General features: G+C 58.4%; 1 protein-coding gene across 10 annotated transcripts in view; it reads left to right on the forward strand.

The window, feature by feature from the left end:
• The window catches only part of RGS3 (regulator of G protein signaling 3), a 137,864-nt gene that overhangs the window by 100,003 nt on the left and 11,191 nt on the right, over window positions 1-26,670 (forward strand). For 4 of the 10 annotated variants that reach the window (XR_012038498.1, XM_072842444.1, XM_072842445.1 and 1 more), the window contains 2 exons: window positions 1,111-1,269; window positions 22,113-23,054. Coding sequence is in view for 9 of the 10 variants with exons in the window: in XM_072842444.1 (XP_072698545.1) it covers window positions 1,111-1,269; window positions 22,113-23,054 (1,101 nt within the window). In the remaining variant the exon portion in view is untranslated. Of the gene's footprint in view, window positions 1-1,110; window positions 1,270-5,121; window positions 5,437-5,586; window positions 5,611-5,690; window positions 5,841-22,112; window positions 23,055-26,670 lie in introns of those variants that run through there. The other 6 variants (XM_072842446.1, XM_072842447.1, XM_072842450.1 and 3 more) reach the window with 4 other exon arrangements.

A 26,670-nucleotide genomic window follows, 5' to 3' on the forward strand; every position in this document is an offset into this window, starting at 1 on the left:
AGACTCAGGAGGTGCTGTATCTAGCAGCCAAGGTCACAGGGCCAGCCTCCACATATCTGGGTTGGTGGCTCTGTGCTGAATGCCAGCCAGGAACTCGGTAAGTCGGGACCCTGCCTGACCCCAGAGCTGGCACAAGCGCGGTGAATTGAGGATTGCTCTCCAAAGCCTGAAATCTTTGGCCTGCATGTGGCTGGGTGAACTGCAGCCAGGAAGGCAGATGGTCTTGGCCCTTGGCCACCCCGTACCTCTGCAGCTGCTTCAGGTCAGGCTGCTGCTACCGAGGCGTCAGCGATGTGTGCCCGCCCAGGTTGGAGGCAGAAGCCAGCCAGGGAGAGTTCTCCGGCTCGGCTCTGCAGGTGGACATCTGGTCTCCCGGCTTTCACCACACGTGGGCTTCTCCTCACTATGGTTGGGAGATCGAGCTCCCGGGAGCAGATTGGGAATTGCCCTTGATGCCTGAAGCTGCTGAGGCAGAGGAAGATGGCAAGAAGGACTTGGGGGCAGAGCGCACAGGTGAAGAGCATCGGCCTTGGGGCCATTGTTTCTGCCGTGGGACCTTTCCATACCTTAGTCTCCCCCTTTGTAAGTGGACCTGTTGCTCAATAAATGGGAACGACTGTCAGCTCTGAGTACATGCCAGGTACCATGTTAGGCCCTGCTCCTCTGTTGTGCTCAGCAGATACTTTCACATTTGACTCTTCACATCAGCCCTCTCCAGGTGAATTCTGTCCTTTTCAGAGGATGACCACAGCAATGACGACACAGTAGCCATGGTGCTGCTACTTACTTGTCCTCACACACTTGGCTGTGTGCTGGGTACTTTGCCTGCACCACCTCATTTGGTCCTCCACTGGGCACAGTGAGACACATGGTAATAGCCCTATTTTACAGATGAGGAAGCTGAGACTCAGAGATATTAAAAACTTGCCCAAGGTAACTCACATTCAGATTGTTTTTTTATTTGACTCCAAAGTCTGTGCTCTTTCTGAATTCCACGGGCTGAACTCATTCTTTCCGTGAGAGAGCCCGGAGGGACCTGGGACTGGTCTCTGAAAGGGGCAGGGGAGCTGGGCTGGGCCCCCTGGACACCCCTCTCTGGCCTCGTTTTAGGGATGGAAAGCTGAAGCCACTAAGGAGGAAGGAACTCACCTGGGTTCTGCAGAATCCCCCATGAACTTGAACTTGAGGAGTACCTGCTGTGACCTGCCCCACCTTACCACTTGTAGCGCGTACCCCAAGAACAAGGCTAGTACCACCAGGAAGAGCCAGGTACGTGCTCTTAGCAAGCAGTGGGATAGCAAGTCCCTTACCCTGGCATCAGGGTCACAGAGGCCAGAACACGGCAGGACAGTTCCTGCCTGCAGCATCAGCGCCTGGGTCAGCGATGCTCACCCTCCAGCTCAGATCTCTGGGAGGGGGCTGCTTCCCTGCCTGCCTGTGTCCATAGCCCCAAGCACAGGCTCCAGCACATGTAGGGGTTCAGTGTTTATCGAAATAACAGATAAATGTGTCTTGGCTGACTCTTCTGTGGCGAGGCCTTTCTGAACACAACCCATAGACCTCTAAACCAGGGATATGATACTCACTGAGTAAAGGCCCAGAAATTCCTAAGTGGGTTAGCAGATTTAAAGCTCGGGCTGAGGGATCCCTGGGTGGCGCAGCGGTTTGGCGCCTGCCTTTGGCCCAGGGCGCGATCCTGGAGACCCAGGATCGAATCCCACATCAGGCTCCCGGTGCATGGAGCCTGCTTCTCCCTCTGCCTGTGTCTCTGCCTCTCTCTCTCTCTCTCTGTGACTATCATAAATAAATAAAAAATTAAAAAAAAAAAAAAAAAAAAAAAATAAAGCTCGGGCTGGGGTGAGGGTGTGCAGATAATTCTATAGTCTCCTGAGGCCGCCCAGGCTTGTCATACTCTTCTCTAGCAGGATGGGGCAGGAGCAGGGCTCTGTAGAGGATCGAGCCAGCGTACCCTGGCCCAGGCTCTCACTGCCCTGACACCCAAGCACAGACCTGACTCTTTCATTCTCCAGGGGGAATGTTCCAGGGAGAATGAAAGCCGGAGCAGCTGCTAGTGGGGACTGCGGTGGTCTTAGTCTGTCATATGCTCTGGAATTCCTGGGACTACACCTCTCCCTGGCTTGTGCCCAGTTTCTGCCATAGCGGCATCTCCCTCCTCCCCAACCCAGAACAAAATCCCAGTGGACTTTGGATCGGAAGGCAGGACGGGGAAACTTATTAAGTAGCCTTTGGCAAGTGCCCTCCTTTCCTTGAGGATGCATTGCCATGGTACAGCTTCAGGGCACTGGCCTGCCCAGCTGCCTGGCCTGCATCCTGCTGCTGCCGAATTGCCCTAAGGGCCTTTCTGGAGCCTTTGGCTTTGGCTAGGGGTGCTGCCCCCCGGAAACGGCAGGTACATATACACACTGGCTTCCTGCTGACCCTCACAGGTCCCAGCCCTGGGAGCAGCTTCCAGCCTATCCGAACAGTGAGAAATTTGCCTCCCTGATTGGGCAGTAAAGCCAGCCAGCTTCGCACCTAGCTGGGGGGCTCGTCTGTTGCACGGGGCTGCCCTGCGCAGGGGTGCAGGGCACAGTGCAGGGTGGACTGGGCTTGGCCCATAGCTCTGCACTTGCTGGTGTGTGACCTTGAGGAAGTATCCTAATCCCTCTGCTTCTGTTTATTCATTTGTCAAGTGGGGACATTAGACATCATATCCAATAGGGATGTGAGGGTTTAATGAGTCAATAATTGGGAAGTGCTCTGACGGGAAGTGTCAAATGAATGTCTCTTAAATGAAATATGGGGATCAGTAAATGGGGCGCAGGACTTGAGTGCCTACGTGCCGATCCCCATGGCCTGTGGGCCACCGAGACCTCCCTGTTCTCTGGATCCCAGGTCCTCCTGTGCTGAACAGCACCATCGTGTAGGTAGGTCTGAGGAGCACTGAGGTGTAGTGGAAGGAGCACTGGACCGGGAGTGAGCAATCCCTGGTCCCAGCCCTGCCACTCTGTTGCTCTGTTTCCTTGGGAAAGTCACTCTCTGTCTCTGAGCCTCAGTTTTACTGTCTATAAATGGGAAACAGCCGTGGAAGGCCTCCCAGGGCCCTTCTGGCTGAGGTAGCCTGAGTCTCCGTGAATCCCCCTCCTGCCCCAGGCTACCCACGGGGAGGCCCCCGGCTTGGCTGATTGTGTCTGCGGCTACGGGGAGGCAGAGGGCAGTGGCTGCGTGGGCCCCCTTACCTGGTCTGGCAGGCTCCTGGGTCTCTGGGCATGGGACTGCTGGGCCCTTTCCTCATTACCCTCGTGGTCCAGAGCATTGACAAGCACATTCTGCGTCTGTCCTGGACCCCGCTCCCTGGGTTGGCGGAGCGGCTCTGCCCATCACGGCACGGTGTCTAATTACGGACTCACTCACGAGTCTGGCTGTGTGGCTGGTGTGTGTCCCTCCGAAACTTTGTGCGTACAGGGCTCGGGGCTGCCAATTCTCTACTGCATCCCGAGGGCCCAGCACACAGCCTGGCGTGTGGTTGGTGCTCCAGAACTATTTGTTGATTGAGAGGTGAAGACCCAGCTGAAACTCGGGGGCTCCTCCTGTGTTAAGGAACCCCCCATTCAAGCTCTTCACCCTAAGCAGTCTTATCCCAAGCACCGGGAATTCAGCCCTAGTGGAAATTGGGCAGCCCCATTGATACTGGACTCCCTTGAGACTCATCTTCTTAGCTTCCCAGGATGAGGTGGTTCCTGCTTCCCAGGAGCCTGCAGGATGACACTCTTCCAATCTGGAAGATTCTTGGGCCCTGCCAGGACTGCCTTGGCTCTGCCCCCAGCGACAAGACAAAGTATTGATTGGAATTTGTAAATGACCTGCTCAGATGAGGGCTGTTCCAAGTCGCCCCTGCTATGGGATGTTTTCTTCTACCTGCACGCGTGCGTGTGCTTGTATGTGTGAGATAAGACAGGAATAGAGCCAGAGACGGGCAAGGAGATGGGCGGAGATAGACATTCAGAGACACTGAGACTAACACAGGAGTAAGAGGCACAGGACAGCAATTCAGTCCCGGGGGCCATCACAGGGTGAGGTGGGAAAGAGGCCGACGGAGCCCGTGTGTGCCTGCTACTCTGGTCATAAGCAGTTTCAGGTTGGAGCTGCCTTGGGGGTCACCCCTAGCGTGGGCCCCAGGCATAACACGAGTGCATTTGTTGACATCAGACAACCAACTGCGGTTGGCCGCGACATCAGACAGCTTGGTGCTGGCCAAGCAGCTTCCTGCAGCAGTGGGCTACGCAGGGCTTAGGGGCGGGCACCCTAGAGTTGGCCCGACTGGTCTCCACTCCTGGCTTCACAGCCAACTGGCTGTGTGCCTTTGGGCAACTTCCACTATCATCCTGTACCTGAGATTCTCCATCTACGAGTAGGGTAAGAACAGCCCCTGCCTCACAAGGTGCTGGTGAGGATCTCGCGAGTTAACGAAGGCCAAGTCCTGGGAATAATGCCTGGCATGGGATCCTTGAATTCTCTCTGGATCCCACAGGTGGGCAGGTCAAGAGTCGTCAGCCCCATTCTACAGATGAGAGAACCAAGGCTCAGGGGTGGGCAGGGACTTGACCAGTGATACCCAGCCCATCAGTGCTGGGGCTGGAACGGGATCTGGGGGCTCTTGCCTCCTAGCTCGGGGCTCTCTCCTCTGCCCCCCATGGTCCCTCTGTGAGGCATGGATGTCTCCTTCACTTGTCGCCCTAACTCTTGAGCTGTTGTAATGTGCTCCTCCCAGTGGTCACATTGTGGGGGAGGAAGTCCCATGCCTTCTGTCCAGAGTTTGACACACAAAGCTAAGCTCCGGCCACGCTGGACGGTGCTGCTGGGCGCTGATCTGAAGCAGCCAGCTGCTCCCCCATCCCGAGGCGGTGACATTCTCCGAGTCAGCGGCACGTTGGCTGCAGGACCCTCCGTTAAATTGCAGCCGCCTACTGGGGTGTGAGCGGCTGGGGGTGGGGGTGGGGGTGTGCCGGGAAGCCCGGGCGATTGGCTCCATCCTGCTGGGAGTGGCCTTGCACCGCCCCAGCGGCGGGAGGGGCGGGGACCCCTCAGCATGCCCGTGGGGTGCTCTGGCTGGGGGAATCCCAGTGTCAGCGGCTGCCACCGTCAGCGATGGGTGCCTCTCCCCTCCCGAAGCGGCACTCGAGGGGCCAGCCCAGGCCCCAGGGGGCGGGTCCAGGGGAGCCAGGGCCCGTGCGTGTGAGTGTGAGTGTGAATGTGAGCGTGAGCGTGCGCCCCGGAGCCCGGGCTCGTCGCAGGCTGAAGGACCGGCTGCCTGAGGACAGGACACTTCCTGAGACACCCCACTCTTCCTCCTCGGGGGAAAGTGGCTTGGGGAATCCGAGTTTTCTTTAATGGAAGAAAGAAATCCCGAGCGGCGGCAGCAGCCTGCTGGACAGGGTGTGTGTTTGGAGAGAAGGAGGAGGAGGAGGAGGAGGAGGAGGAGGAGGAGGAGGAGGAGGAGGAGGAGCGAGTGATGCAAGGGTTTTGAAAACGCTACCTAGATGTGGGAGGTGGAACCTGGTCATTTGGTTCTGCTTCTCCCAGCAGGTCCCGCTCCCCGGGGGAACTTGGGTAAGTCCATAAATAGCTCTGCGGACACAAAGGAGCTCTGTCTGGGGAAGGAGCCGCTTGCCTCGCCCGGCGGCCAGGAGCTGCCCCCGCCCGCCCCGCGCCCGCCGCCCGCGGGAGGAGCCGGTGCAGGAGCCGGCGCAGGAGCCGGTGCAGGAGCCGGTGCAGCCCGGGCGGCGGGAGCGGCGGGAGCGGCGCGGTGGCCGCGGTCTCGGGTCCCTGCAGGAGCGCGGGTAGGTGCCGGGGCCGGGGCCGGGACGGCGCGGCAGGCGGGGGGGCTCTTGGCCAGGCCAGTGCCCCGTTGCTATTGTTCCTTCCCAGGGCAGCCATGGACAGGCATGTAGCGGCTCGGCCGCGTGTGTGCTGCTCTGAGGCAGCTCCGCGTGTGTGCATCTGTGTCTGTCTGTCTGTCTGTCTGCTGGTCCGGCTGTCTCAGGGTGGGGGACCCCGCGGGGCTAGGGGCATGCCACCGCTGTGTGCCGCTTCCCGCTCCTAGGCTGGTCCGCCGGGTGGGTCTTCCTTCTGGGAGAAAGGAATGCTCGGTGACCCTAAGTTGGGACACTGCACGGGAAGGGAGCCTTCAGCCAGCCGCGTTGGTGACCACGTCAGGGATGCTGACTGTGCCCAGGCACCAGGGATTGGCCCATCTTGCCTGGTTCTGTGCCAGGGAAGGAGGTGGTCTGGGGCGGGACGGGGTGGGGGGCAGCCCTCAGTGTGGGGGGGCTGCCTCCGATTTGAGAGATTTCTGCTGAAACGTCCACAGGAAGTGCAAGAGGGATGCTCTGCCTCAGGAGCATCCTGAGCCCCTTGAGAGAGGTCCTGCACCTGCTCCCTTGTCTCTGGTTGAGAACTGGAGGGAGGGGGGTAATTGTTAGGGACCTGCTCACCCCCGCAGAGCTAACCACTGTGAGGGGACAGAGGTCACTCCCTTTACCAGGAAGCCCCACGCCTCTACTCTTGTCCCGAGGTGTCCGAGGGACCTCAGGGCTGGGGAAGAGCCGTGGTCCAGATTGGGAGGGGCCGTGTCCACAGAGCAGGTGTCTGGCCGGGACCAGGGTGGAAGACTTCTGCTTCCCGGAGCAGGGAGCACGGGACCCATGGGTGCCATTACGGGCCCTGAGCTAACGTAGTTCGGCTCTGAATCAGGTGCTCCTGGCTTGAGATGCCTACTTAAGTACAGGGCCACCGGGCCCCTCACTGAAAACTTTCCACACCCTGCTGCCCTCAGGGGTATGGCCAGGGCCTATCTGGCTTCTCTGTGGAGGTGGCTGGAGGGGGCATATCTCTTGGAAGGAAGGAGCTGCAGTGCCTGCCCACCAGCGCCTGGAGAGCCCAGCCAGGGCCCTGAGGCCATCGTCAAAGTTTCCACCAGGGCCCCTTGAGTCCTTTATGCCCAGCCAAGGGGCACCTCCCTTCTTCCCCAGCCCTACCATGTGGCATGGCTTAGCCCAGGGCGGGCCCTACAGGGAGCCAAGTTCCACAACAGGGCGTGCTTCAGACCCAGCCTGGCATCTGTGGCAGCTGGGGGGGGGGATGGGGAGGATGGAGGCAGCTGAGGCAAGGGACCCCCTGCTGGGTAGCCTCCGGGGTCTTGAACCAGAAATCCTGGCCCCTGCCCCAGCTTGCTGGCCTTTGCACATGTTCCCGCTGCCTGGAAAGCCCATTTCTTTGCAGGTCTTAATCCTGGAGAACCCAGACTTTCACAACTAGAGCAAATACTCCTGCAGGAACCTTTCTATCCATTGGAGGCGGCACCCAGGGCGGTTGCTTCCTGTCTTATTTACGTGGGATCCAGGCCTCATTTGTCTCTGGGTCACAGAGGCCTCACCTGGGACCCAGGACATGATGGGAAAGGGCGAGGATGGGCTCTCCTTGAGCACAAGCACTGATGTCCAAGTCAGCTCTTTCTGCCCATGTCCTAGCTCTGCGTGGCAGAGAGTGGGCTCTATCAACACGAGGGCCTGGTTAGGCGTCCCTTTGGAGGAGCCCTAGTTTCTGTGTGGGGCCATGGGGCTATTTTGCTCTTGTAAGGCCAAGAAGTTAGGGGTGGGATTTGACAGGAGGTGAAGCAGGGAGAAGCTTGGCCTCAACCTGTCTGAGGTCATGGGAGGGCCTCGTTGGGGGTCATGCTGGGCTGGGTGGTGTTCACACCATGGCCTGGGCCATGGCGGGCGGAAGGGGCAGCCCTGGCTGCTTTGAATGTGATGTCTACGGTCCTTTGCACAGACCACAGTGGCCTGGGGCCCAGCTGGGGTCCCCTTGGGATGCTGCCAACCACAGAGGTGGATCTGGGCTTTCGTGTGGGGCTGCTTCTCAGCCCCTTGCTTCTCCTCTGCCTCGCTTGCCCAGAAGAGGCACGGTCAAGGAGGGAGTACCTATGCTCAGCTGGGGTCCTGGAGGCCCGTAGAGCTTCTTCCCGTTTACCTACCCAAGGCCCTGGAGATGGCTGAGTCCATTTGCCTTCTGGACAGATAGGTGAGGAAGGACTTGCCTGAAGTTACATTCAACTCAGCAGCCAAGTGGGGACGAGAACCCAGCTCTCCAGTTTCCCAGCCCAAATCTCTCTTTGTCACACCAACTGGATGACTCAGAGAACCTGGCTTTCATTCTGGTGTTCCCCCTTTACTGGACTCCCCAGTGACACATTGCTTTCTAGAGCCCCCTGGCTTACCAGCTAGAGCCTGGCTCTCCTCTAAAAAACCGTGTGCAGTAGAGAAAGCCCTTGCTTGCTTGGCCAACAGGCCAGAGACTGAAGCACATTCTAGCTCCTACTCACTGGATCATCTCAGGCAAATGTGCTTTTTTTTTTTTTTTTTTCTCTTCTTCTGGCTCAGTTTCCCCTTTGGAGCAACCAGGAACTGGACCAGGTCCCTTGCAGGGATCCAGTTCTTTGTAGACCCTTTTCTCATCCCGGGTTCTGCGAGTCACTGGCCAAGGCCAGGCTGGCCCAGCGGGGAAGCAGCCCCTAACCTGTTATTCAGGGACTTTTGGTCAGAGGCCTTCTCCTGCACGCTGGGGCCCAGGCCAGGGCTGGGAGGTTTGTTGGTGTTTGTGGAGCTAGGCTGTTTCCAAGATGTCATTGCTCAGGGAAAACCGTCATTCCTCCCAGGGATAAACAATGCTGCTTATGGCTCAGCCTGCTAAGCCCAGAGAGGCTGGAGCCACTCACAGCAGGCCAGCTGGGCTCAGCCCCAGGGAGCTGCCACCTTCCCCGGCTCAGCCAGCTGCGCCCAGGCACCTGAGATCAAGGTGGCAGTAGGGCAGGAATGGGGACAGGGGTGCTGGGGCCATGACCCACTTGGGAGATCAGGGCCTCTAGGCACAGAGGAGAGAGCAGGGGGGTGGTCCCAGGATATTCTCTTTCTCTGGCAGTGGGGCTCGGTCATTGCTCCAGATGTATGGAGAACTGCCAGGTTTGCTCACTGTTCCAGATGGCCCAGGGCTTGTCCCCTCTCCCTGCCTGCCATGGGCCGGCCTGCTTGCACCTGGCACTGCACAGATCTGGCTGCTGCCGGAGAACTGTCAGCGGCTCCCAACTTAGAAAGGCCGGGGGGTAGTAAGTCATTTGGAACTGGGCAGGCTTCTCCCCATGTAGCCAGGGCTTTCTGTGGTGTCCTCAATTACCTCTTGGTGGGGTTCGCCTCCTCGGGCTACTAGCAGAACTCAGGCACTCAGGGCAGGGTGCCGGAGGCCTGGGGTTTGCGGAGGCCTGGGGGTCACATGACCCGGAAGGAGCCGGGCAGAGCTGCTGTGAGCCAAACAGCTAGCCATGACCTAGGACCAAGGCTAGGGCAGCCAGGGGACGGGCCGTGCAGTGGAAGTGGGCACGTGGCCGTGTGACTCCCTAGGTAGGGGTCGCACCCGCAGCCCATCTGGGACACTGACGTCTTCACTGCTCAGACCTTGACTGATGGAGTTCCCAGTTTACCTCAGTAGTGGCCCCAAACTTGCCCTCTCAGTCTGCTCCCTGCCTCCCTCCCTTCCTTCCGCAGGTGTTAAGTACCTGCCATGTACCATGCACTGGCCAGGCCCTGGAGGTACAGATAGACGCAAAGGGCCCGATCTTTAATCCAGGGGTAAAGATGGGCATGTGATGGTTGGTAACAGCACAGCTCTGATGAGGAGACCCAGGGAGGGGGAACCCTGGGGAAGCTTCCAACCCAGCCTGGGAGCCTCAGCCAAGCTTCCTGCAGGAGGTGAGGCCGAGTCTGGGTGCACAGATGCCTGTCCGTCAAAGGAGCAACTGTCCGACCCGGTCTGTCCACCCTTCTGTAGTGTAGACATGATTCCTGCCTGGCCATAGAAAACACCTGTGTGTGTCCAGGTACTGTTCTTTCTAATCCCAGGCAAGGCTCCCTGGTGTGTTTTGGGTGAGTGCGTGGGCTCTGGACTGGAGAACGGGCTCTCCCGCTCTACAGCTGTGTGCCCTTGGGCAAGAACTGAACCTCCCCTTGCCTCCCTCTCTTGAAGCAATGGCCCAGCCTCACCGGGTTCAATGAGATGTGTGTGCATGAAGTGCTCCAGGTGCATTGACGTTGAGTCATGGCAGCCGTGAGTGCCAACTAGCACCTCACCTCTCGGTGGCTACCGAACGAGGCGATGTAGGCCAAGTACTCAGCACGGGGTCTGACACGGTGTTGTCGTCCTGGAAATGGGAGGCGATGCAGCGGCTTTTGCGGGGTGGGGGGGTTGGCATGTGCCATCAGAGATGTGCAGGTGTGCCACGCAGGGAGGGGCTCATGATGGAAGGAGGCGGGGGTGGGCCCTGGGATGAGGGCTTTTGTTTGTCTTTTACATAAACTTCTCAGCGAAATGCAACATACTTAGAGAAAGGTTAGAACCATACAGCTGAGGGGTTTTCACGAGGTGGACAAACTCCCCAGGTCAAGATGTAGAACATGCTCCTACCCCCGGAAATACCCCCACACACCCTCTTAGTCACCACCGCCCCGGCCCCGTCCTGACCGCTCTCCTTGATCGGCGGCCTTGCCTGATTTTGAACTTGGTGTACCCGGGATCACTGAGCGTGTACTCATTTCACACCGACTTCTTCCGGCCCACATTTTGATGATGAGATTTGTCAACATTATTGTAGGAAGTTTTGTTTTGCTTGTTCTCACCGGGGTGGTTCGTCGTGTGAATATGGCGCAGTTCATCCATCCCGCTGTTGAACATTTGGGCTGTTGCCAGTTGGAGGTTATAATGAAGCACGCCGCTATGAATAGTCTCATAGATGTCTCTTGATGGGCTGTACGTACTTTGCTGGTGGGTAAATACGTAAGGTTTACAATTGCTGAGTCATAAAGTGGTATATAATTAGCCTTAGTAGATACTATCATCTAATTTTCCCAAGTCTGACACCAGTACCCTCCCTGCGAGCTGCGTATGGGAGCTTCTGCTACTCCCTCTCCTCACCAGCGCTGCTGGTGTTAGATATTGTGATAACTAAATGTGGGTTTCATTTGCATTCCCTTGGTGACTAAGGAGGTTCGAGACCTTTCCCCTGTGTTGACTGTTTCCCACCTCGCTGTGAAGGGCCTGTTCAAGCGTCTCCCTCCAGTTTTCCCCTGGGGTTGTCTGCCTTTTTCTTATGGGTTTGTGGGAGCTTAAATATTCCGAGTATGTTTCCACTGTGGGGTATACACATTGCAAATATCTCCTCCCACTCTGGGTCTGGCCTTTCTACCCTTTTGGGGAGGGTTATCCTCTGAAGAGTGCAAGTTCTTGATACAGTCCAGCCTGTCAGAGAGTGCTGGTGGAATCCTGCCTCTTACAAAGTTGTGGGCGTGCCTACGTCATCTTCCAGAAGGTCCATTCTTTTACATTTCATATTTAGGTCAGAAATCCACTTGAACTAGACTCTTAAGGACGGTGGATGTAGAAGTCAAGACTCCTTTTCCTCGGGGGTGGTTACCCAATTAATTAGAAAACCATCCTTTCTCACTGTAGGGGATCATCGTCTTTGTTAGAAATCACCTGGCCATGCACGTGGGGGTGAGTTGAATTTGGAAGGATGAGTAGGAGTTCGCCCGGTGGACAAGAGAGGGGAGGGTGTTCTAGGTAGGAAGTACAGTGAGTGGAGGTTTAGGGGTGCCCGAGGGTAGAGTGTGTTTGGGGAACTACAAATAGTTTAGACTGGCTGGGGGTGGGAGTGGGGAAGGGAGAGAAATGGCATGTTGGGGTCGGGGGTGAAGGGGTCAGTGGGTGGGGGCAAAACACACAGGGTAATGAGCTGGGACTATCCCAGAGGGATAGGAGGGTTTTCAGTGGGAGAAGAACACAACCAAGTTCTTGTGAGAAAGGAAGAAAGGATGAGAGGAAGTCCCATGACAGGAGGATGGTTGTGGAACTGACTACAAACCCAGCCGACCCCAGCCTCAACATCACCCCCTTAGCAGAGAGCGCGCCTGCTTCAGGGAGGCAGCGGTGCAGGTAGCGGCATGCCTGGGGTCTCGGAGGTGACCTGTGGCCTCAAGGTTATGGCTGAGCCCAATGGCCAGATATCCAGTCTAGTGTCCTGGACGGAAGAGCCTTTCGCCTTGACTCCCCACCCAGTTCCCAGCACTGCAGGCCCTGAAAGAAGAATATTTTAGGAACCGGGGCACCCAGACAAAGACTGGGATCCCTCCCTGGAGAGGGAGTGCTTTCTGTTTTTCCTGCCCTCGATGTATCCACAAGGAGACCTGGCCGTACCGTGGGCTCTGATTCCTCCAGGCTGGCTGAGATTCAGAGCTAGACAGTCGTCCTCCGGAAGACGTGGCCTAGAGAGAGGAGTAATTAGGCCCAGGGAGCCAGACTGACCCAGCCTAGGGGAGACTGAGCGCAGGCTCAGCTGCCTCTCCTGCCTCCAGGGCCTTTGGTATGGGCCTCAGTTTCTTCCCCTGAAATGTACAGATAGCAGAGCCCCTGTCTGAGGGCTGTTGTCAGAATGTGCCAAGTGTCCTCTCCCAGGGTGCGATGCAGGGGAGGGGACAGATGGTGTTGACGCGGATGACAGTAGTAAGCATGGTTACAGGAGCTGGAAATGTTTACTGAGCACTTACTATGTGCCGGGCGTCTTCAGTGGGTTGCCTCCCCGCAATGCTGTGATGTCCGTGCTAGCTGCTGACACCACCATTTACAGATGAGAAAAATTGAACCTTCGGCAGGGTAAGCGGCCTGCCCAGAGGTTAAGGGCACCCAGCTAGGAAGTGGCCCAGGCAGGATTCGAACCCGGGCTTGTCTATCTCCAGACCTCTGTTCTTCCCCAGCATGAGGCTTCCCTCCACCACCCTCGACCCCACAGGCTCTCTCTGTTCCCCGAACTGTTGCTTGGAGTGAGGCCTTTGATTTTGGGTTCGTCCCTGGGTCCTGCCGGGAGAGAGCGCCAAGCGGTGGGGGGGGGGGGGGTGCAGCCCAGTGGGCCGAGCACTGCTGTGCACCAGGCCCTGCCTCCTGCCCACAGGAGGCGTCACACTGACTCAGCCACAGGGTGAGGAAGGGGGATTGAACCCCAGGCCTGCCTGATTCCGAATCCTGGTCTCATGACCGCAGTACTATTTGCGCCCTTGCCTGGGGGTCCTCCTGGCTTGGCGGAGGTTTTTTGTTTGTTTGTTCGATCAACCTAGCATTGAATGTCACAGAGAAGGCACGCGCTTCTGGCTCTCTCCCACGAGAAGGGGTCCCTGGAGGCAGTCGGTTTGGGAAGGGCACCAGCCGGATGCAACTCCGTACTGTCCCCCACCCCCGCCGGGTGAGTCAGACACCTGCCCCTCCGTCTCCACCAGTTTGGGGTCTGAGCCAGGGGGTCCCCACGTCTGGTCCAGCTCACCACGCCCAGAGGGGTGCCAGGTGAGGTCTTTTGAAGGGAGGGAGGGAGGGGGTGTGGAAAGGCCTTGCAGCGGCAGCAAAGGAGGCCACAGGGTCGCAGGAAGAGCAGGGCTTTAGAGCCCGGCTGAACCGTGGTTTCAGTTTGACTCCTTGGCTCACTTGCTTGGTGATCTTGCACGTCGCTCTACCTCTGAGTCCCAGTCCCAGTCTGGGGGCCAGTGGTACTGGCCATACAGGGTCACTGGGGGTGAGAGAGTGTGTGGAGGCCATCTGTCCCGGTGCCTGGTGTCTGGGAGACGCTCAATCCACGGTTTCTCTCTTCCTCTCCCCCCACCATCTTTATCAGTGTTTTCTGTTTCCATCGTCTCTGGCTCCACCTTCCCTATCTCTACAGCATCACGTAAACACTGCTCTCAGGGGGAAGTCCACATTCCTTAGCACACCCGTGCTTCAGCTCCATGGAACCACCTGTACTTCCTTGAATGTTCTGTGCAGTCTCTGGCTTTGGGCTGGGTGTCCTCGCCCATCCCTGTCCCCATTAGCTCCTCCAGGAGCCATCCCTGTCTTTCCTGCTGCCTCTGTGCTTCTGCAGGCGCCTGAGAAGGGGGAGCGTAGTGGGAGGGTGCCATGGGCCCTTCACCTGGTTCTCTGTCCCATAGCCCAGCACCTTCAGGGAAGGGAAGGTGTCTTGTCACTGTTTGCCCTGCACAGTCCCCGGTGCGTGGCTGAGGCTCTGTAGGTATTTGCTGAGTAACTCTGGGGGCTGGTGGGGGCAGTAAGTGAGCCAGCGACACCATCCTGATAAGCCAAAGCAGGGCCTGCCCAGGGCCATGAGAGCAGGCCAGGCGGGACATTGGCAGGAGAGCAGAGAGCCCAGAGCTGGGGCCGGAGAGGCCCCTGGGGCCTGGTGCTCTCCTGACTGAGGCTCCAGTCCCAATGGGGACAGCAGCAGCCCTGCCGTCCACCTCCGTGCCTTGCAGAAGAGAAGAGAAGAGAAGAGAGCTGAGAAGTGGAAGGGGTCTTTGGGTTGTGGGGGCTCCCCGTCCAGGCCCCCATGTGCACTGGAGCAGGGGCATCTGGGACCCGAGAGAAGGAGCTTAGCAAGATGGTCATAGGGGAGCTTGGTCCTGGAAACTCGCACCTTGGGAGCTGCTTTCCCTGCCTGGCGAGAAGTTGGGCATCCAGGACGGTGTTGGGGGGCAGCCCGGGAAGCTCCCAAGGCCAGGCCTGAGGACGTGTCCTTCTGGCTGTCCCAGGTGGCAGTGCCAAGAGTAGGGAAGCTTCGAAGAGGGATCTCCTCACTTCTCAGTCCTCGTGGGTTCCTCTTCCATGCGTCTAGGACAGGCTGTCCTTGGCTTTGTGCCCACAGTTTGTGAACTGGGAGAGCTGCTGCTCTCCTCTGCACCTCGGTCTTGCTTCCAGGCAATGGGTACGGTACGCTCCCCACTGTGATGTGTTGCCCTCCTGAGTCCCCCATGGACCCGGAGTAGTTGTGGAATTCTTTAGGGACGGAGAATTTCCATCTGCATTCACATCGCTCCTTGCTGTCTCTCCTGCCCTCGGGCCTCTGTGTATGGGAAGCCTGTGTAGGTAGCGGAGTGCAGCGAGCCTGCCAGCATCTTATGTGGGGGACCAGGGGCTGCTGAGGCCATGTCTCTTCTGCACGGGCTTCCTGTTAGAGAGGGAGTGCCGGGTGTTGCAATCCATGCTGCCCTAGGTTCTGGTCTGCATTCATGTGCTGATTCTGTTGTATGACCTTGGGCACATCACCTCCCCTCTCCGGGCCTCGCTCACCTTATCCGTTAACTGGGGCTGTCCCCCCAGAATTATCTGGGGAGTCAGAAAAAAGCCGAGATGCCAGCCCTACTCTTGGGGCAACTTATCCAGTAAGATCTGGAGTTGGGCCCAGATAGTGATATTTTTAAAATGCTCCACCGGTGATTCTAAAGTGTACCTCTCTTTTGAGAACCAATAGTCTGGATCGGTGCTATTTTTAACGTGCGAATTAATCTCTTGGAATCTTGGTAAAGTACAGACTCTGATCCAGTAGCTGTGGATTGCAGGCTAAGATTTTATATTTCGTGTGGGCTTCCAGACGCTATTGTGCCTGCTGGTTCAGGGGCCACCCTTTAGGTACTGAGCGCCTAGGGGGTCCTGTGGTCACTGGATTGCCCATTCATTCATTCATTCATTCATCCCACATCAAACACTTAAGATGGGGAGTGCTGAGAGGTGAGGCCAAAGGGAGACAGAACAGAGACCCTCTCAGGGCTACAGAATTTGGACTTCACCGAGAGGGCACTGGGGAGTCTTGACAGGGCTTGAGGCAGAGGAGTGGCAGGGTCAGATGTGCCTAAAAGGCATCAGAGGGGCCTGAGCTGCCTCCGGGAAGTCTGCGGCAATTCCGATGGGAGATGACGACTGATGGGAGATGACGACCGCGTCTGGAGGGAGGTGGTGCAGGAGTGGAGATGGAAGGAGTGGAGAGATTGTTTTATTTCTAAGTTAATCAACCTTGTTTTTAGAGCAGTTTTAGGGATCGAGAGGAAAGTATGTAGAGTTCCCCAGTCCCCACACTTGGCATCACCTGCCCCAGTGGAATGATTTTGCAGATTTTCCAAGGGACAATCAGGAGGCTTTGGTGACCGGCTGGAGTTGGGGGGCTTGGTGGCAGTGAAGGGACAGTGAGAGAGGATGATACCCGGCTGCCTGCCTTGCAGCTGGTGTGGCATCATGGATGGGCTCGCTTTCAGCTTGGGGCACGTTGAGCTGAGGGCACTGGCGGGATGTGCAGAGCGGGGTCCCTGTCTATGCCCCCTGTCCCACCAGTGTGCTGGCTGCCCTGCCCACCGAGCAGATCTGGGGCTCAGTGTCATCTCAGAGTGGCCTTTCCCACATGCCACTGTGTTCTCTCCCGCCACACCTTATGGTTTTCCTGCCCATCACCAGCCGTGCTTTGTATCCATTACGTGTTTCTGTGGGCGACGTCGTGGCTTGTGTCCACCTTCCTCGCTGGCCTCGAAGCTCCACCGGGACAGGGATCGTGTCTTTCGTGTTTCCTGTTTTACCCACAGAACCAAGGACAGTATTTGGGGGCAGCGCCGTCTTCTGAGTACTTGGTGAACACTTGCCTCTGGGGTCTAGACTCAGGAGCCAGGTCGGGGCTGGCAGTGTGGACTGGGCGGTGGCCAGACAGTGCAGATGGTGACTGTAGCCCCGGGAGTGGACAGGTGCCCAAGGGAGTGCGGAGGACCGAGACAGGCGGGGACCTGGGACAGGCCTGGAGGCCGGTGACCTGCTGAAGAGGGGTCACCTTTCCGGTGGGAGGAGATCCAGGGAGGGAGAGGTCCAGGTGGGCTGTGCTGCGGTGGTGCTGCGGTGGTGCCGGCTGCCGTTGGAGTGCCCATGTGGTGCCGAGCTCTGGGTGCACGTCAGCTCAGCACCCTGCCACCGCCCTGGGGGGCTGGTCTGAACCCCGTGTTATGGCTGATGGAACAGGGGCTCATAAAGGCTCTACCTCAGGTCACCTAGCCAGTTGGAGGGGGCAGCCTCCAGAGCTCTCCCCCTGTAAAGTGCTGTCCCCGCCCCGTGTTCTGGGTCAGACCTGTCGTGTTGGGGGCAGAGGAGGACAACAGCCCGGAGGAGGCTCGGGAGGAGGCTCGGAGGCTCTGAGCTGGCAGGCAGAGGCAGGGGGTAGCTCCAGCCTGGGGGTCAAGAAATCAGGCCCAGGAACTGGACCAAGCTGCGCCGGGGGAGCTAAGTGTTGGCCAGGCAGCTGAGGTTCCTGGGGAACCTGGGGCCAGGCAGCATCACCCTGGGGACCCAGAGGCCAGGGAGCTGCTCGGGAACCCAGAGCACGCCAGACTTGAAGGGGTGACCCCATCTCAGAAGTCAAGCCTGGAGGTCGGGCGCTGGGCAGGGATTCTAACAGCCTCTCCCTTTCTCCAGCCACTTTCCAGTTTGCAGAGCGCTTTCCTGCCCTTCCTCAGACTTGGTCCCCTCGGCCCTCTGGAAGCTGGGGGGTGGTGGCGGCAGCAGCAGGAAGTAGGAAGTGTCCTCACTTCATGGCAGAGGAAACCAGAAGTGATAGCCTGACACACAGCTAGCAAGCAAATGATGGAGCGCGGATTCCAGCGCAGGCCTTCTGGCTTTAGGTCCCGTGCTCGATCTGTAAAATGCTAGCTGTGTAAGGGCCACCCAGAGACAAAGGCAAATCCCAGCTCACACCCCCTCCCCCCTCTCCATGCAGGAAGTGGTTTTTGAGGGCAGATGCAGAGCCCAGCATCTGTGGTGGATGTGATGAGTCATCTCAGGGTGAGAGCTGCAGGTTGACTCGGGGGTCAGGAGACCTGGTTCCACATTTAGTAGCTGTGTGACATTGGGCCAGTCACTTCCAGCAGCCCACTGCCACCCCAAACTCCAATAGCGGGTTGGTAGGAGTGAGGGAGGAGTCTGGGACCCAGAAGATGATCTGGGAGTCCTTCCTGCCACCCCTTCCCGGCCTAGTCTGAGCCCTGGATTGGACTGGGGGCAGAATTTGATTAGATCTGAAACAGCAGCTTCATTTAGAGGGCCTGGCTCATTTCCTCTGTGCTTCTAGCAGGCAAGACATGGACAGAATTAACACTGCGCCAGCCAAGCCAAAGAAATGATGGATGGGAGAGAGACAGACTCCCCACAGGAAGGGGGCGGCTGCCCGAGCTCTCCGGACCCAAGGCCCTGGGCCAGCAGGCTCATCTCTCCGGGGCACCGGGGCTGGATTCTTATCACCCCAACCTGTTGCAAAGCTAACTGGGTGTTACCAGCCACCTGTACCTCCTCCTCCGTCTGAGCATTAAGACCTCATGCGTTAAGACCAGTGGTCCAGCCTGGGTTTTTTTCTGCTCAATGGAGGGGCAGGGATTGTGTGTGACAGGTTCAGGGTTTCACTCGGTACCCGGAGACCCAACGAATGCGTGTATGTCAGTGTGCGTGCGTGTCACTGTGGTCCTTCCCCACCCCCACATCCTGCTCACACTGCCCAGAGCAGCTTTGACCCAGAAGGGCCCTGCTCCTGTTACGCTGTTCCTCACAGGACAATCCCACGCCTGGCATCCATTGTGACATACTCTCATCTTTATCTCTTTTCCTGTCCTCGTTCCTTCCCTTGCCACCGCTCCCCCCCAGATTTCTGAGGTTTCCTGATTTGCTCCAGAAGCCCCCTCCCCCCAAGGTACTCCCAACCCCAGCTCTCCCAGGAGCAGGGCCCCTTGGAACCCATCTGGGCACCCACACAAGCCCCACCCCGTGGGGAAGAGCCAAAGAGCACTGGCTAGTCCTTCTTTGCCAGTATCTGCCCAGGTATGTATGGGGCCCAGGTGAGGGGCCCCAGGTCGTGCGTGGCCTCCGCCCTTCCTTCTAGGCTCCTGGGCCCACCCTACTTGCGTGCCAGGGCCCAGCGAAGCCAAGGGGACACCCTTGGCCAGGAGGCATGAGTGCGGATACTCAATCAGCCTCCAGTTTCGTAGGTGACTCCCTTTGCTCCAGGACCTCAGTTTCCCCATCTGTAAAATAAGACTGGACTAGTGATAGCTACCACGTTAGTAAATGCTTCTCCCGTGGCCAGGCCCCATGGACCCCCCCAACCCCAACCCCCAGGATAGTCCTGGGAGTCCTGGGAATCAGTGTGCTATCATGGCCCTGCTCCAGGTGAGGAGATACGGGGACGGAGAGGCTGGGAGGCTGGCCAGGGTTGCACAGCTGGAAAGTGACACCCCTGATCCCTGGGCACCCTGGGAGCCCTTGGGTCCTGGGTGGTTTCCCTGCTGCCTGGGGAGGCGGTGGGGGGAAGGCCTCTGGGGACAGCGCACTTCCCCCCCTGGCTTTGTTTGGTTTGGCCTCAGTTTGGGGCAGGATTGGCGGAGGCTGACTGACTTGCATTTCTGGTTTTGGGTCTGTGGCTGCGCTTTTGCGAGGGGGGTGGCAGGCTCAGGCTCAGTCACCGCTGGGACAGGCGGGCCCCACCCCCACCCCCCAGGAAAGGGGAACCAAGGCCTGCTCCCCCCACTCAGGGCCACGCAGTGGGTGGTGCCAGGCCCTGAGGGCACCGCTGCTGCTTCCTTCTCTCTGCTGCTTCCTTCTCCCCTTCCTTCCAGGTTGGGGAGGGGGTGGCCCGGGGGAGGGGACTGAATGTGGGGCAGCGGGGAGCTGGCTGTTTGTTTTCCTAGAGGAGGTGCTCCCTGGCGGGTGGGGTGGGGTGAGCAGCGGAGGTCTGGGCCTGCACTGCTCCTGCTCCGGAATGAGATCAGAAGCAGGCCTGGGAGGAAGGAGCCAGAGGCCCCGCTCTCACCCCAGTCTGTCCCCAGCCCAGATTGGTGCTGGTGCTCTGGGGCATGTGTCCCGGTCACTGGGTCACTGTCCGGGCTGGGCCCTGTCGTCCTCTCTGGAGAGAGCTTTCTCTGTCCCTGGGAACAGTCTAATGGGGCTAAGACTCAGCCCTTAGTTTCAACATGGGATTTGTGGATTGAGAGGCCCCCCATCCCAGTCACCAACTTTGGCTCTGGGTGTTTGGCCGAGCTGGCCTCCAGGGGCCCCTGGGAAAGATGTGCCGCGGTTGGAGGCTTGTGACTTCAGCAGTGCCCTCTGGACCCATTGTTCCAGTCGCCACAGCGGCCACCACCACCACCAGCAGCCCATTCAAGAGCTTTGGATTTTCGGGGAGCCTGGCTGGCTCGGTCTGGTCGGTAGACCGTGGGACTCTTCATCCTGGGATCATGGGTCCAAGCCCCACTTTGGGCATAGAGCCGACTTTAAAAAAAAAAAAAGAGAGCCTTATACTTCAATGCTGTGTTCTCCTGGTCTGTCACTTGTGCATGTTGTCTCATGTAATGGGTGGGGACCTTGAGACCCAGAGGGTTCAGTGACTGGCTTGCCCCGGCCCCCCGCTGTGTGAATTGCCCTTGGCTCCTGTCCCTCCCTGGGCCTCAGCCTCCCTCTCTGATTTGGGATCATGGGCATTTCAAGGGCTGAGGCTGTGAGGTGTGAGGGGTCCCCAGGGTGGAGCCGTCTCCCACCTGTGGGTACGACCTACAGGGCAGGGAGTCCGTGTGGGTGATCACCTGTCTTCGGCTGTGCCTGAGAACCAAGCACTGGCCAGAGAGATCATCCCAGAGTCCTCAGAGGCCCTCCCCTGGCCTGGCTCAGCCATCCTCTGGGGGGGTGGGGGTGCAGGGAGGGAGCTCCCCTTTCACTCTCATGCTCCCAGGCGGTGGCTGTTCCCCACACCGCACAGATGCCAGGGGGCCCCTGATGCACGTGGGACAGACCTGATGGGACAGAGCTGATGCACGGGCTGCCTGGAGCCCTGGCTGGGCCCTGACTCCCAGACAGGAGCCTGGCTGGGGCTTCACCGTCACAGCCTCCCCAGCGCTGAAAAGACCCCTCAGCTCTGGGCCTAGCCTTTCGGCGCCGGGCAGCGGGGCAGTAGTGGAAGAGTCACTGCTCTGCGCTCAGCTGTCATCCATCAAACGGACTTCATGGTCTCTACATCAAGGGCTCGTAACCTATGTTCTGGGACTGCTTACCTCTCAGATTCTCAGCCAGGGTCCGTGTGTGTCCCTGTGCACGTGCACGTTCCCATCGATCTGTACAGCCCCCAGGGATGTGTGGCCACTTTCCCCTTCATTAGTTCTAGACGGCCACGGCCTCCTGATGGGCGAAGCCCAGACTCCAGATAGTTTCCACGCCAGCATTCCAAGACCTTGGGTGCGATGAGGGGCCCAGCGCAGGCATGAGACCTACGTCCCCCACGTCTCTCACACATACCCCCCACGTCCCCTCTTGTCCCCCCATGCGGCTCAGCACTGCTGATTGCTCCTGAGTCTCTCTGAGCGAGCTGCCCTTCAGGCTCCACCAAGAGCACCATCTTCCCCTTTGCAAATGAGGCCTGTAGGAATCCAGCAATAACGCCAGGGGTCCTGAGGGCTGTGTGTCAGGCAGGAAATGCTTTCTTTACTGTGTGGAACTCCTGAGTTTCCTCCAAACTCAGTTTAGAGGAACCACCGGGTGGATGATCCCTCCGTGAGGTCCCCTCATGTGCCTGTGACATCTGCGTAGTCCAAGTGTGGCCAATATTTCGAAGTTCTGGTTTCATTCCATTTTACTAGCCTCAAAGAGAGACTTAAATATTCAGAGCAAGTTCTTGTTTAATATGATTTTTTTTTTTTTAAACTTTGGTTCAGGTACAGAGGCTACCCTTTGGCCAGGTCCAAAGTCCTATCACTTTGTGACTGCTCTGGCTTGGGACTCGGTTTGGTTCTGGTTCATGAGGGCAGAGACTGCCGGGCTCCCCTTTTACTCGCAGAGACACCACGACACCTCCCTTGGAGGGCTGCTGGGAAGATCACACAAGAGGAGTGTTTAACTTGGCGTGGCCCCGGCGTGCAATAGGAGCCAGATAATAGCGGTTACTTCTTCTTCCCCTAAATGACCAACCACGCTTTTGATGGAGCGGACATAAAATTCAAGGGAGAAGATAAGGGTGGGAACCCGTGGGCAGCTAAGCCAGAGGGGCTTTCTGTTTCTATCTGGTGCTTCAGCTTTCAGACTGGGGGGAGTCAGGTGTGGGGTTCAGCCTCTGTGCTGCCGGCTCACGCACCGCGCCTAGCATCTCGCAGCCTCCTGTTCTGAAGCTTTCTTGTTTGCCTCTTGTTTCCCAGATGTTTGAGCCAGAGGCAGATGAGAAGCGAGAGATGCCCTTGGAGGAGGGGAAGGGGCTGGGTGCCGAGGACCCCCCGCCCAGCAAGGACCCCTCTCCTGGCCAGGAGTCTCCTTCAGGACAAGACGTACCCCCCAACAAGGACTCCTCTTCCGGTGAAGAGCCTTCTCCTGGCCAAGAATCACTGTCCAGCAAAGACTCACCTTCCTGCAAGGAACCTCCTCCAGGCCAGGAGGCCTCGCCAAGCAAGGACTCCCCACCATGCCAGGAACCCCCCGCAGCCCCGGCCCTCCCTCCCTGCCAGGACCTTCCTGCTGGGCAAGAGCCCCCTCCCAGCCAAGACCTCCCCGTCACCCAGGATGCCTCTGCTCAGGAGCCTGCACCCAGTCAAGACGTGCCCCCCAGCCAGGTCCCCCCACCGGCTGAGGAGACCACAAGCTCTGGGGACCCACCAGCAGCCTCCGGGGACCCGCCTGTGGCCCCCAGGCCAACCTTCGTGATCCCCGAGGTCCGGCTGGACAGCGCCTACAGCCAGAAGGCCGGGGCGGAGGGGGGCAGCCCGGCCGAGGAGGAGGAGGACGCCGAGGAGGCTGAGGAGGGGGACGAGGGGGATGAGGAGGAGGAGGAGGACGACACGAGTGATGACAACTACGGAGAGCGCCGCGAGGCCAAGCGCAGCAGCATGATCGAGGGCGGCCAGGCCGAGGGCGGCCTCTCCCTGCGGGTGCAGAACTCCCTGCGGCGCCGGACGCACAGCGAGGGCAGCCTCCTGCAGGAAGCCCGCGGGCCCTGCTTCGCCTCCGACACCACCTTGCACTGCTCGGACGGGGAGGGCGCCGCGGCCACCTGGGCCATGCCTTCGCCCCGCACCCTCAAGAAGGAACTGGGCCGCAACGGTGGCTCCATGCACCACCTCTCCCTCTTTTTCACAGGACACAGGAAGGTAAGAAGGCCGAGGGTGGGTGGGAGTGGGTCCTGAGTGAGGAGGTGGGGAGGAGGGAGCTGCGGGGGAGGCGCACCACCGTCCCACCCCGCGCGCCTCTCAGCCTTCCCCGGAGCCTTCTACCCATTTGACAGGGGATACCACTGAGGCACAGAGGGACCGAGGAGGCTGCACCTGCACCTACGCCCATGACTCCGTGACTCCCTGTGCTGTGTTCTTACGGCTCTTTGGGACTCGGGGGCGGGCGTCCCCACCGAAAATAGAGCAGGTGTGGCCTTGCCCAGGACGTCATGTGCTTGGATCCAAACGGCCTGAGTCGTGGGCTGGAGAGCTGTGTCCTGTAGTAGAACAATTAGACCAGGCCCAGGCCTAATCGGACCAGAAGTCCGTCAGCCAACAATGCCAGCACACATTTACCCTGTGCTGGCATGCTAAGCAATTTATTTTATTTTATTATTATTATTTTTTGAAAGAGTGCACAAATGGTGGGGAGGAGGAGCAGAGGGAGAAGGAGCAGAGTTGTTATCAGGCACCATGCCCCGCGCAGAGCTCTATCTCAGGACCCCAAGATCCTGACCTGAGCCCACACCAAAAGAGTCGGACGCTCAACCGACAGCACCACCCAGGCGCCCCAATTCTAAGCAATTTCACTGACCTCACTAATGCTTACAACAGCTCTACGGAGTGGATGCCATTGCTGCTCCCTACAGATGAGGAAACTGAGGCACTCCAGGGTTATCTCACTTACACCAAGCCGCATAGTTTATAAATGTCTGCACCAGAGTTAGGTTCTGGCTCCAGGGCTGGGGCTCTTCACCACCATGCTATTTGCCTCTAACAAATATTTATAAATAGATGAATAAGTGTTTATTGATTTCCTGCCGTGTGCCAGGCCCTGTGCTCTGCGTCTGCAGGGCTGCAGGAATGTGTGAGGCCGACCTCAGCTTGTGAGGAGGGATGAGTTATCTGCCTGGGTCGGGAGGGTGGCCCCACAGTGGAAAGAGTGCACGCTGGCCCTGAAGCCCATTAGCCAGCTTGAGCCTGGGCTCTTGTCCCCCACGTACTGTGTGGCCTTGGGTGAGTCACTCACCTCCTGAGCCTGAGTGTCCTTCTGTGAAAAGCAGAGATTCATTAGACTCAGGTCCCAGGGTGGTTGAGGATGAGCCAGAAGAGCCCATTGCCCAGTGATGTTGGCGCAGGTGCTGGTGGATGCTTTTGAGGTGCTAGCAGCCAGCACGGCACAGGGCGTCACGACAATGTTGTGAGGCTAGGTGGGTGGGGGTGGGGGACAAGAGCCCAGGCTCAAGCTGGCTAATGGGCTTCAGGGCCAGCGTGCACTCTTTCCACTGTGGGGGTGGGGGGCTCCACGGAGGGCAGAGACCTGGGAGTTCAGGGAGGAAGGATGTCAGGGCCTGGGCCATTGGGTAAAGCTTCCAGAGCAAGATGCCCCTCGGCTTGGCCTCGATGGTTGAGCGGGTTTAGACTAGAGAGAGGATGAGACGGGCATTCTGTGAAAGTGGCCTGGACAGACTCTCCATAGAAGCCACTTTGGTTAGAGCAGGGGATTCCTGAGACACGAGGGTGGCAGACACACGGCACTCATGCGGCCACCCCTGCCTCCGCGCCCCCGGCAGACATGACCAGCAGATCCCAACACATCTCCCCACTGAGCTGGGCCGTGGCTTCAGAAGCCTCTTAGCCTCGGCCATTAGCAATGAGGCTGACTTCGCACTTGGGAGGACGCTGCTGCAAGGTGTTTGGACTGGAAGGCCAGGCCGGGAGCCCCAGGAAAGGGTCTTAAACTGCAGCCCCAGAAATCGGAACTAAATCCCAAAGGAACCAGGACTGGATCTCCATTTCCCCGTCCACAAACACATGTGGTTCTAACTTTGATGTGCTCCACAATCACCAGGAGGAGGTTGTTAATATATAGATTTCCTTTTTCTTTTAAAGATCTTTTTTATTCATTCATGAGAGACACAGACAGAGAGAGAGGCAGAGGCACAGGCAGAGGGAGAAGCAGGCTCCATGCAGGGAGCCCGACGCGAAACTCCATCCCAGGACCCCGGGGTCCCTCCCTGAGCCCAAGGCAGACGCTCAACCGCTGAGCCACCCAGGGGACCCTAATATATAGATTTCTAAGTCTCCAACTCCAGGCTCCCAGAATCAGAATTGCCAGCAGGTGGTACCCAGATCCTGCATCTTAAACAAGCCCCCTGGGGGCTGTGCTGTTCCCCATAGTTTGATTATCTCCGTCTTGGGCCATTTCTTGATGCAGCTTCCACAGGCGAGAGTCCAGAACTTTGTTCTACCCAGGTGAGGCCTCAGGCTCACTCAGACCAAGCCTGGCCACTCGTCTCTGGAGGGCACCCAGGTCCCAGGCCTCACCACCCTCCGGGCCTCCTGCTTTCGATTCCACACCCCACCCCATCCCAATAAAAATACAAATATTTATTTACAGATAAATTCACGCATATTCATGCAAGCCCTTCTAGTTCCCCCAGACCAGCTGATCTGAGCTTCCATTGGGGGCAGATACTTCTGTTTTGGAGTCCGGCAGGCCTGGACCAGCTCTGTCCTGTTTCAGCCTCCTCCTCTGGGAGCCCGAGGTTTTTGCTGGCATCCCCCCCTCCCTGTTTGGCCTCTTGTTTCCTTTCTTGGGCTTGAGCGACAGAGTTGGCAGGGGCCTCAGAGGCTGCGCGTCCACGGTTTCCACTTACCCGGCTGCCAGTCCATCATCGTGTATATCCTGCTCGCTCCAGCCAGCCGGCTTCACTAAGAACCCTGCCCTTGAGGTCAAGGCTGGGTGAGCCCCTGGTCGTGTGCCATCCCTCCCTGGCAGGGGGCCTCGGGCAAGTCCCTGCTCTTTCTTGAGCCTCAGTTTTTCATCAGCGAAAGGGGTATTGTAATAATACCTCCTCTGTAGGGGAAAACCAAATAGCCTGACGCCGGTGGGGTGTTTCGGGCAGTGCCTGGTACTCAGCACTCGGTGGGTGCTCGCTCTATAAATGGGAATCGTGTTGCTGACGACGAGGAGAGCAGCAGAGTGGTAGCAGGCCAACATTCACGGCGCCTCCAGCTCCCTTTTCTGGACCGTGCAGCGCTGGGGCAGGGTGGGGACACCGTGGCCTCCAGCGGGGAGCCTGAGCCTCCGCACACAGCAAGTGATGCTGGAGCCAGGCCTGGCCTCACCCTGCCCAGTCCTCCCTGGCTCTACCCCAGATCCTGCAACTGTAGACTGGTGAGGGACAGGGTCTGGGGGGCTGGCAGCTGGCGGGGAGGCAGCGGGTTCCCCCGTGACTTCCATCTTCCTGCCCGGGGCCTGGCATGGGCCTGGCTTTCTAACATCTAACATGGGCCCACCCACCGGCCACTGTTTCCAGGCTGTGCCAGGCAGGAGGTGAAGAGGAGAGGGACCAAGTCTTCAGGTGGAGTCAGGCGGACCTGACTGGATCTCAGCTTTGCCTCCTCCTTCCTGGTCCTGAGACCTTGGCCACGTTCTGTCTTTCTTTGAGCTTTCATTTTCTCTTATAAAGGGGGAGTGCTAGGTCTTCCTGGAGTTGCCCCAGGGTTTCGAGAAGGTGGCAGTGTGGGGAAAGCTCTGTGTCGGTGGCAG

The sequence above is a fragment of the Canis lupus genome, chromosome 10, assembly GCF_048164855.1.
Source record: "Canis lupus baileyi chromosome 10, mCanLup2.hap1, whole genome shotgun sequence".
Taxonomy (NCBI): domain Eukaryota; kingdom Metazoa; phylum Chordata; class Mammalia; order Carnivora; family Canidae; genus Canis; species Canis lupus.